At 38.9% G+C, this 12,192-nt stretch overlaps 1 protein-coding gene across 2 annotated transcripts in view; it reads left to right on the forward strand.

Moving 5' to 3' along the window:
- Positions 1-623: 623 nt before the first annotated feature.
- LOC149257201 (protein AE7-like 1) overlaps positions 624-12,192 on the forward strand; it is a 125,593-nt gene continuing 114,024 nt past the window's right edge. The window contains exons 1-2 of one of the 2 annotated variants that reach the window (XM_089413709.1): positions 624-1,105; positions 2,094-2,199. In XM_089413709.1, the coding sequence (XP_089269835.1) occupies positions 991-1,105; positions 2,094-2,199 (221 nt within the window). In that variant the 5' untranslated portion in view covers positions 624-990. The remainder of the gene's footprint in view (positions 1,106-2,093; positions 2,200-12,192) is intronic. The other variant, XM_089413707.1, reaches the window with a different exon arrangement.

Raw genomic sequence — 12,192 nt, forward strand, 5'->3', positions numbered from 1 at the left:
TCTATAACATAATTAATTACTTTATAAATCAAAATAGCTTACTTTTCATTAGTTATATTATTAATTATATTAAATAATTTGATGTATTAATACAAACTCGTAATGTTTAAAAGGCGTTAAAGACTTACACTTACACTTAGATAATCAAAGTGACAAATGACATATACCGAAATTTTGTTATATTATTAATTATGTTAAATAATTTGATGTATTAATACAAACTCGTAATGTTTAAAAGGCTATACCAAAAATACTAAAGATGATCATTTGTAAACCTAAATAATGCAATTTACACCTATCTCCAAGGAAATTCACACCAAATGATGAGGATCCCAAAATAACACCACTTCACATGTCCCCAATGATCAAAATACAAGGTGATGGGACCGGCAACCCGTGATGAACTGGTGAAAGTTGATGGAGACAGGAAGAGATTTCCTAAATCCTAAAGGGATAAAAGTACGCCTCAAGTCCATGGAATGCTCAGAGTTGCGAGTCACCAGAGAGGGAGGAACTTTAGATTGCCCCGAGACTTGAGACAGAACACAAGCAAAATTATTTGAATGAACTGTGGTTGTCATTTTCCAGTGTAAATGTGGGAATTCACCAAACCAAATAAACAAATCACATTGTACCAAGTTGCGCTGGATTCCCTGTGGACCGATGTCATTCTCTCTCTCTAGATTCTATTCGTGGAAAAAGTCATCCTCCTCTCAGACAAAAACATTGAATTGAACAATGAATGTAGTCCGAGCGCCAGACGAGGGTCATGAAAAATGTTCAACCGTACCCCCATTGCCGTTACACGGCTCTTGTTCAAACACTACCGGGCTCATTATAAGGCCATTCTAGAGCTGGAATTTTTTTCTTCCTCGCAAATTAGTAAGGAGGAATGGTGATCTGAGCTTTCGTTTGGAATTGCCAGGGCCAAGAGAGGGCCAAGAGAGAAAAACAGGTGGAATAGGAATTGAATGAGCATTCAGCAACATCATGACTCCCGGGTTGATCAACGCGAATCCTGTTGTGCATGCAAAGAAGGAACGAGAGCGACTCGTTCGGCCTGAGGATACGACCTCCAATGATTTCGATGCCCTTGATATATATGATATCCTGGTTTTGCAGTTCTTAATCTTACTTGAAGTTTAGGACCGATTAATCCACGGTTTTGCTCAGTGCTTCTACTGTTTTTAAATATGATGTTTTGTTATGCAATTCTGGGTAGACCCCCCTTTTTTAGTTTTTTGTTGGTAAATAAACAAGCATTCCATTAGTATATAGTCGGATTCTTAATCTGGTCCTAGGGTTCCATCTTATATTAAAAAAAAAATTAGAGTTTTTGCCAGGATCAGCTATTTGCCGGACAAAATCTATAGCAGGGAGAACAGAATAAACGAGTCCATGACCATAGCGCACGTTGTACGTATGATACGTATTGAAGATACTAACATTGTCATCATAGCCACATGATACATATGTGAGATACTCACTTTGAACACAGCATTGGTAGCTTGTGGTGAGTTTTGATATCTTTTAGTTGAACACCAATGAACATGGCATTGATCACCGCTTGTGGTTGTTCATTATCCCCAAAACTATGTGTAAATATCTCAAGGCTAGGTTGTTCAAACTAATACAAAATAAAAGAAAGTTTATCGTCAGATGGAAATCAATTAAAGTTGCAGCTCATCAGTTCCAGTTCCAATGCCTTCTGTCCACATGCCAATATTGCTCTGGGTTGTGGGGGTTTCTCCGGAACAGATTCCTGTGTCTGATCGGCGTTATTCTGATCTATCTTTGCTTTCAGCTCTTGATAGTGACTGGCCTTTACCATGTTCACCCATAGAGGGTCTGCAGGGGTTTGACTCCTTAATTTGCCTCCATGCCAAAAGGCAGTAGCCGGATAACAGTTGAAGATTGAGGTTTTTATGCCCCGCCAGTATTAAGTTATCTGTTTTGCATAGTATATTATGATTGTTAAATAACCTGTCTCGGCTAGTGTCTATCTTCAAATAATTTTCAAGAGGTGAAAGATATATTTCCTTTTTATTGTTGCGTAAATTTTCCATCAGACTATTTCTTGACTCGGACCGCACATTCCGTGAGAGACATCAGAGATCCTGAGCACCCATACTCGCTGGAACAACTTAGCGTTCTGTCTGAGGAATCTGTTACAGTGGATGAAAAACTTGGTCGCATATTGTAAGTAATGCTTTTTTGTCTGAATTTCCCTCTCATGTGCTGGTGAAATTTATTTTGTTCAAATCCTCACATACCCACTGGTGGATTCTAGTAATACGCTTTTTTGTTTGAATTGCTTTCTCCTGCTCCGGTGAAATTTATTTTGTTCAAATCTTCACATACTTACTGGTGGATTCTAGTTTCATTTTACTAGACACGTTTTCCATAATCTCATCAACGGGAGAACTTAAGACTCTTTGACATTATATTTTTCAGTATGTCATAGTTATGGATCCTTTGCCAACTAGGCTTTGACCCTTGGCAATATCAATAAATTGAAAGTTGAAACCAATAATTAATTGTTGAAGTTTGAACAACTCCCTTGGTTACTCCTTCCTCACATAAGAGTGGATACAGATCAACCACCGGTGAAGCCCAAAACAGATAAGACTTCCTCTCAAGCCCACTTCTTGAAGTATTGATCTTAAAACAAACCTTCTTCCTCACATAAGGTTTAATTAGGATGACTCTTTTAAAGGTTTACTCTTAAAATACTACTTTCTATTCTGAAAACTATAGTCAACATCTATTTGTTCAATTTATATGGTGAAATTGCCATTGCTTTTGTGCCCAAAGGAAACTGTAATACATGAACTTGATAATACTCTAGAACTAGAGCAGATGGTCCACAAAGCTGAGAAGATAATTTGGAACTATTGTTACATCATGTTCAAGAAACTAGAATTGAAAAGAGAAGGAGAGGAGATACTCAAGTAGGCTTCTAATTCAGCATCTCCTTTGACATTTGAAATATAAGAAATTGAGAGACAATTTTGCGTGGGGAGCAACTCAGGTATAAGCAAAAGGTAGTTTTCATAAATCGTGCATATCAAGTTGTTATAGTCTCCCAATATTTGAGCTGTTATGAGCAGGTAGTGGGTGAAATTCTTTCCTATTATAAGTGTTGAAGGGGGAAGGCCTATTATGGTTAACTGTTAACATCCTCATCGTATAAATTTAACCTGTCATTCCAAAGGTAGTTATCCAATCCTTTGGATGGGATCTCTTGGATTTCGAATATTTGGAACATTCTCCAATGAAGATTAGAAGTGGGATTAGACACTTGATATTATGATAATAGCTAGTCAACAAGCAGAATCTACTTCTAGTTCAAAATAGGATAGTTAGTAGCAACATAGAATGCAGGGAGGTGATCCTTGGAATTTTAATTCCTACCTTGCAAATTTGAATGTTCCTCTAAGAAGCTTTTAACATTAAGGGAACTTCGGTTCCATAATTGTACATCACACTGTATGCTTATCATTTGCAATTTTTTGTTGTCTCAAACTCTTTGACTGTTTTGAATGTTTGAATCTGTAAGGACACACACATTTACACTAGACTTTGAATCAATTCAACCCACCGAGGTTGGATCTTAGACTTTAGTACCAGGAGCAGATATTTCAATCATGTTTGAGTTTGTCCACCTATTTGATACCAAAGCACATTCCTATATATATAAGTAGTAGCGGCATAGAATTCAGGTAGGCAATCCTTGGAATTTTAATTTATACCTTGTAAGTTTGAATCTTCTGTCAAGAAGCTTAAAAAATTGGCAGAACTTCAGCTCTATAATTGTACATAACATTGAATGAATACCATGTGCAGTTTTTTGTTGTTGTGCCAAACTATATTGACTGATATGAGTGTTGAATCTGTAAGGACACACACATTTGCACTAGACTTTGAATTGATGTTAGAAGCAAATATTGCAATCAGGCTTGATTTTTCCACCTTTTTGGTATCGAAGCACATTCCTGGTATCAGGGAGACCATATCTCGGTATGCTAGCCCCTCTGGGTTCTGATTAACCCTCCAGGCTATTACCTGATAGAATCAATGCATATTAGTAAGGCATTCTCCTTTCTTTTTATCACTTCTAAATATGACCAACAGACATGCCAAATATCATGGAAGCACAATAGCGAGCCAGGACCTTATCTGACTTTTACTGTGTTGATAATGGCTTTGGATATCAAGTTTTGCTGACCACTGTTCCATTGGCTGAATGGGAAGTTTGGTACTGGGTACGTGGCATCCCCTTGTTTGAGGTTTCAAATGTAAATAATGTTCACCAATTAATCCTAGAGCTTTAATAGTTTCCATTGCATGCTAAACAATCTATTTTTTCCGTAAATGTAAATTTATATGCATTTGTGGTTGTAGGCTATTAGGGAGAGTAAGTCATAACAGTCCTTCTGTATATATGAGCATTAAACCAAGCAGTAAAATCTAACCATATGAGTAAAATGCTAACTGTTGGAAAAGTCAAAAGTGCACAATTTAGGGTTAGGCATGTCTTAACATATATTATAAAAATCTGCAAATATTAAAATGTTAAAGAATAAGCCATTAGAAACCTCTGACTAAAGGCTGTCTGCAGAATGAAAAGGTCAAGTGAGGCCAAAACAGCCTCTTGCACTGATGCAAATATTGTACACAATCGAATTTGTCATGAGGGAGATTGAACAATGGGAGGAAGATTTTCAAGTATTTAGCCATTATGCCACGAAGGAGCTAATGACTTCAGATCAAATGCCACCTTTTTTTTTAATGCATTCATTAATTAGACTAATGGCTTTGTCTTATCACTGGGGCATCCAATTTCAACGTTGAGCCATTTGGGACCCTCTTTATCTCTAGATTGATTTCAAGGAAAGGGCTTGCATGCGTATCCATGTCATGTGGGAGCATGACCCATAGAAGAAGGGTAGGTTGCATCTTTGACCCCTAAGTCTCACCATCTACACAAAAAAAATGTCCAATCAAACCTTTGCAAGGGTCAATATGCAAGCCATAAATTGGTTTGTTGAACATATTTGTATTTTCTAAAAAAAAAGAGAATATGCATCGTGGTGGAATGCATAGGATAAATTACAATTTTTAGCTTTCAGATAATGCGAAGTTCGTAGAATTTGAGGCTAAGATGCCCTCCTTGAATCTAATAGCCTTTTTCTTACTACAGCAATTTACTATGGAAGAAGGCTAAACATTCTGTGTTTTTGACCTTTTCTGGTTTGCCATCACTGGAATTCAGTGTGAAATTTCCCAACCATAGTAATTTGGTAAATTACTTCCTAGTAATTTCCTCACTGAAAATTAATTTAAATTACAGTTTACTGAATAAAATACACTACTGGGATTTTTAACTGACAAATAAAATAACTAGCGGAAGCATATGAAACCAATTTCAACACATGCAAACAAAATATTTCTGCCCTTCAAATCTGCTTTTCATTAAATAATTATCAAAGCATACGAGGGCTTCCTTCCTAGGAGAAAGGATTATAGAGAAAATACTGAAAAAAATTACAGCAGTTAAAAACCTGGCTTATCAGCCCCTAAAGAAGCTCGACTGCACCTTTGCTGGCTGTACAGCCTAGCCGTCACCTGTATGACCTCCTACTGCTCTGCTGCTGCTGTACCCATGTGACATGTGCAGCCTGCTCATGCCCAGCGCTGCTGTACCTGTGTCGTATGGCTTGGCTGACGCTTTGCTATACCTGCATGTATGGCCTGCGTACAACCTCTCAGTTGCCTGCTACTGCTGCTGCTCGTACATCCCTGCGATTTGGTGCCTAGAAAACCTATATGGCCTCCCTGCTTTACGACCTCCACACTATTTTCTGAATCTGAAGTTCTTGTTGCTGCTGCATCGTTTCCTTTCCTCCTCAGCTTGAACATTGGATGAAGATCCTTTATCACCTTTTTCTGTGTTCTCCTTGGATCACTGTCCTTTGTGACTCAATCCCTCAATGCCTCTTGTGTTTCTTTCTCTTCACCTACCCTTGCTTTTATAACCTTGAGTCATGACTGAGTCGATTACCTGAATCTCCAAAGTGATTGATGATTGAGATTAGGTCTCACCTCAGTTGAGATCAACAGTCAAGATTCATCTAATTTGCTAATGTTAAAACCTTTGCATTTTATTAGATTAAACTCATTTTTATGAAAAACACTTCACTTTAATAATTCCTTTAGTTAAAGTGAATTACTAAGGTAAAGACTTTGAAAGGCTTCCACATGTCTCGACATTTAGACCTGTGCGGAAGTTTCTTTTCAATGCTACAAACATCAACACTCCCTCTTAGCAAGGAAGGTACTTCTTGAAGAGCCACTTAGAACTGGCTTTCCCTCCAGCCTTGTTACACTGTCCCACACATTATCCTCCCCCATGGCATTCCTCCAAACTTGCTGGTTTGCTGCTTCTTCAATGATGCTACTCATTAGTGCCATATAGTTCAGAAACTTCTTCGGAGGCCTGCTTGCCCTGAATGTCTCCTAGGAGCCTCAACATGCTCCTCAACATCCTTCAGTGTCTGTGTAAAACACCTGGCTCTCTTGACAGAGATGGGAGGAGGCAGTGGGCACTGGCTCCTCCTCCACACTTGAAGTTTGACTCCTTGAACTGCAAGCTGCTGAATGTTGTTCATCCTTCGGAGCTTCCTGCTTCTTGTCCTCTGTCACTGGTAGTGGGTCATGTGACTTTCTAGATCCCATGTTCTCCTCGAACTTCACATCCATGTTCACAACTGTCTTCCTTTGCTCTAGAATGAAGATCTTGTAAGCCTTTGAAGTTTTGTTGTACCCCACAAATATGCCCTTCTCATCTGAAGACTCTAGCTTTGTCCTTTTCTCCCTAGGCACATGGGTGTTGTTAGTTTTTCAATAACAGATCTGATTTAATATTCCCAACAATTTAGTTTATACCTGATAATTAATTGACCCAGTAAATTATTTTTTTCTGAAAATTGCTGAATAGAAAATACACTAACATTTAACTTTGATTTCAGAAGAAATTCAATTGAAAATTAGTCACAAAACACAACAGAAATTTGCCCAACAAATTCTCCTTCAATTTTCTATTACTCAGGAAAATTATGGCTCCTTTAACAAGGAAAATGGTCCTCAGAGAATACACAGAAAATATAGCACAAAGAACCTCGTTTTTTTGCCTCGTGGAAATTTTGGCCTCTTGAAGAATTCAACCCACTGGAAATTCCCGGCCTTGGAAACAACTCGGCCTCCACCTATAAATTCAACCTCCTTTTCCTCAGCTTGTATGACCTCTTGCGCACTAGAGAAAATGGCCTCTCTGCTCTTGTGCAAACCATGGCTGGAAAACTCGACCCTTCACAAATTTTGGCCTTCCCAAGTCTCAGCCTCCTCTCTCCACAAACTCGACCTTGAATCCTTCTCCTGGAATCACCTTGCTCCACAGCTTTCTCTTCTTTTCAGTCTTGAGTCTCTCACTCCCTTGAGAAAATCGCTCTCCCAAGCATTCAATGTGGTGTCCTCCTTTCCCTTAGGCTTCTTTTATAATTTTCATTAGACCAAATATCTAACCCTAATCTTCTAAGTGAAGAGTGGCTAGGATTAGATCCTATGCCTCACTTGAGATCAACGGTAGAGATTATATCTAATTCACTAAAATGATTGAATTCATTTTTCATTAGAAGCCTTAGCTTAATAACCAGTATTAATTAATTAATTGATTAATGTGTTTTCCTAAATTAAACTTAGGAAAGAAATCATAAAAGTCACTTACACAACATAAGCAAGTATCTAAAGAGGCTTTTGGACATCTTCTGCACGCTTGACATCTAGCCTATGCAAAAGCACATGTCTGAGCTATCAACATCAACAGGTGTTTACTGGACAACCAAAGATCCGGAAGTGCCATATCTCTAGTTTCACCGTAGTGAATGCTTTCTTTAGAGTCTTGTCCTTCAATATCCTGTGTGGACTCTTGTTTTGAATATATATTGCTGTATTACATGCCTCTGCCTAAAGAAACATAGGAAGAAATTGGTCATGAATCATACTCTTGGCAGCTTTGATGATGCACTTATTCTTTCTCTCTGCAACCCCGTTCTACTGTGGGTTGTATGAGATTGTCAACTCCCTCTTGATCATTTTCTACTTGAAGAAATCCCTGTAGTCATTGGAAGTGTACTCACCCCCATTGTTGGACCTCAAAGACCTTGATATTCCTTTCTGTCTGGTTTTTCACAAGAGCCTTAAATTCCTAAAATTGATTGAAAACCTCATCCTTGATCTTCATAAAATAGATCCAGGTTTTCCTAGAGAAGTCATCAATGAATGTCATACAGTAAAAATCTCTATGCACTGATGTCATTGACATTGGTCCACACACATATGAATGAATGAGATCCAAGTTACCCTGGACCTACTCTTGTTGCTTGGAAAAGCAACCTTGACATTCTTGCCAAGTGCACACCATCTCCACATGCCCTGTTGCTCAATGTCAAAATCTGAGAGATCAGTGACAATCTCCCTCTGAACCTGTAATGCCTTGTGCAGGTGTCCCATCCCCCATGCGATAACTCACATAGGTTGTCACTGTCATGTACCAAGGCTTGAATTGGCTTACCCTGCAACCTATATAAATTGCCCTCTTTAACCCCAATGACCACTATTGTGTCAAGGCTAGATCCCTGTAGATGAATGGGTACTTGCCCTTTCTGAAACATAATGACAAAACGCATGTTCTCCATAACATACACTGAGGGCAAATTCTTCCTTAGTCTTGGTACATATAGTACATCTTGTGTCTGCAACGAACCACCTGAAGTTGGAGCAAGATTATTCCTTCCTCCTTCATTACATACTTGGCATCATCACCAAGCTGCACATGGTTCCCTAAGTCTTTCTTCCTCAGACTGCTAAATAGCTTTCATGCTTCTGTCATGTGACGAGATGCATCATTATCCAAGTGCCATTCACTCCTGGTGATTGTGTGGGTAGAAAGGTAGGAAACTAGTGAGAAGTCCTTTTTTAAACTTCCCAGCAAACTCATCCAACTAAGTTTTTGCTTAATGTCGCTGCTCGTTGTGTTTTTCCCTTACCCTTCTTCCTTGGACACTAAGATGCATAATGTCCATTCTTGTGGCATACGAAACACTTGATCTTGCTTGAGTCTTTCTTCTTCCTCGCCTGTGAGGTTGAGTCCTCACCTTTACCCTTCTTGCTGGAACCCTTTCCTTTGCCCTTTTTTCCCTGCTTGAGAAGGGCTAGGTTCTCTTCTCCTCTTCCTTTCCTGTTTGCTTTGGACTCCTCCTGAGCCTCTTCTTGGGTGCAGTCATTCCAAAGCCTCTCAAAATTGAGAAGTTTCTCCTGAGCATAGATAGCTTTAACAAATGGTTCCCAAGGCTTTGAGATCCATTTAGTGCCACATTAACTAGTTTTGTATCATCTACTCTCCCCAGTAATTGCAAGCTAATCACATATTTGGGTGATCCTCATGAGATCGCTGGTGACATTATCAGATCTTGACATCTGCATGGATATGGGCTTGTTCCTCAAGATTATCTTCCTATTGACATTATCACTTTGGAATAAATCTACTAGAGCCTTGAACATTTCTCTAGCTGACTGCTTCTCAGACAAGTGAGGGATCAAATGATCCTTCAGTGCATCCATGCTCACTGTTTAGGCTCTGATGTTCTTCTTCTCATGAGCTTTCCTCTCATGAGCTGCTAATTGCATGGGGTCTGTCAGTGGAGTTACCTTGTCAACAATCTGCAAAAGGACATTTTTCTTAAAAAAAAGGTGACTCTTGCCTTCTAGGATAGGATTTTAAAACTCCATCCGACCTGTTTTCAAACACTATAATTGCTGCTCCCATTTCTATATTTCATCAAATTGCTGTGTGCTTATTACTTCCAAGTGCCCACAAGAATTTTATTGCTGGGTATTTTGCAAGTCGCACTGCTGCGCCCTTAACTGCTGTACTGCCTCCTTGTACAAACTGCTGCACCCTTGACCTTTGGTAGGACCTTCTGCTTTCCCTCTAAGGTGTACGGCCTCCACCAATCTCACTGCTGGTTTATAGATCTGCTGAGATCTTCTTGTAGATCTAATACATTTGCTGCAAGCTGCTGTGCAAACCTGAAATCAACCTCCCTCTCAGAGGGTAAGCTCTGGTAATATGTTAAATTTCCCAACACCTGTATATTGGAAAATTACTTCCTAGTAATTTGTTGAAAATAATTTAAATTACAGCTTGCTGAATAAAATGCACTACTGATATTTTTAACTGGGAAATAAAATAACTACCACAAGCAAATGAAACCAATTTTCTCACATGCACACAAAATATTTCTGCTCCTTAAATCTGCTTTTCATTAAATAATTATCATAGCATACAAGGGCTCCCTTCCCGGGAAAAAGGTCCAGAGAAAATGCTGGGAAAAATTACAGCAGGTTAAAACCTGGCTTATCAGTGCCTGAAGAAACTGGATCTGCACCTTTGCTGGCTGTATGGCCTAGCCAGCATCACCTGTACGGCCTCCTACTGCTCTGCTGCGGCTTTACATGGACAAGACATGCAACCTGCTCACACCCATTGGTGCTGTATATGTGCTGTACGTTCTGTGCACAACCTCCACTGTGCTGTACTCGCGTGTATGGCCTCCCAGCTGCCTATTGTTGCTCATAGGACCCCACACTTTAGTGCCCAGTAAACCTATATGGCCTTCCCACAATTTTCTGAATCTGAATATCGTCTTGCTGCTGCACTATTTCCTTTCCTCCTCAGCCTGAAAATTAGGTGAAGATCCTTTATCACCCTTGATATGTTCTCCTTGAATCACTGTCCTTTATGACTGAAATTACGGATTGTTTTTTGTGTTTTTTCTCCTTCACGTAGCGCTGCTTCTATAATCTTTAGTTATGTGCAAATGAATTAAGCCTAATCTTGAAAGCAATGTTGCACAAAGCGGGGACAAAGTGGGAACGTTTTTTGTAAGCGGATACATTGAAGCGTCATTTCCCAAAAATCTAGGAAGTGAAGCGTCTCGGAAGCGACTACTATATATATATATTATTTTTATTTTTTGTATTTATATTAAAAAAAATTCAAAATACCAAATTAGTTGTAGAAGATATGGAAACGTGCATATTTGTACCTAAATCAAGATATGCCATCCATTGTACATCAATGATTAATTATTCGAGCATCAACCATCTAGAATCTAGATTCTTCTTCTGTTGTCTCGCCTTTGCCTCTACCTCGATTGTCTAGGGATATTAGTCAACATTGCCCAATTTTGATCAAACTACCTAATCCAAGCCTTAAAATATGGTGGAAAAAGCTTAACATGCTTGATCAATGATTTTGACTTGATTGAAAGGTAATTTTTTGCTAAGGCCATGACAAAGGAGTTCAACAATTAACACCACCAACATTAGGGTACATGAGCACATAAAGGGCTTGGTGCTCATGATTAAAGGCCACTCACATACCCTTATACATGATATAATCTAATGAAATGCCACAATCTCATTGATCCTGAATTCCTGAAAACTCTTAAGTTCGCTAAATTTTGAATAGGATATGAAATTCTATTTTCTCTATATGAAGTCCAACGAGGCTGGAACCACTTTCAAACATCCTGAGTCATTTCATGGTAATGTTAACAATATAAGTAAAAGGATGAAAATGAAAAGATGAAGGAGAATGTCAAACATTACCATGAGGGAGCATCTAGGAAGCATCTAAGGAGCATCAAGGGAGCACCTTGGGAGTGTTCGAGAAACCCCAACTTAAGTAAAAGAAAAATCTAAAAAAAATTTAGAACCCCGCAGAACTGCTTATCTCCATTTGGATTTGATGGCAATCTGTGTGGATTTGTGTTATATAAAAAATTAATTAATTAATAATTATTAGGCAGAGGCCCATTCACCAAGAGACACCCAAGGCAGTGTAAAGCCAGGGGCCTCCCACAAATTGTAACCATCTTCTATATTTTAATAATAATAAATATGAATTCGCTGAGTATTTGAATGCATTTGTGCCATCTGGTATCAGAGCGGGTTCATTCCTTCGCCCAGGGTCATCAAGATTGTGTTAATCGGTTCTGTGAAGCTGTCTTCTGGTTTTCCACTACACAGATCGTCGTCCCTCTTTGCTGTGCTCTGCCCTCAATTTCC

The sequence above is a fragment of the Pinus tabuliformis genome, chromosome 6, assembly GCF_031772625.1.
Source record: "Pinus tabuliformis cultivar Carrire ecotype Pingquan chromosome 6, CPIR1, whole genome shotgun sequence".
In the NCBI taxonomy this organism is placed as follows: Eukaryota; Viridiplantae; Streptophyta; class Pinopsida; order Pinales; family Pinaceae; genus Pinus; species Pinus tabuliformis.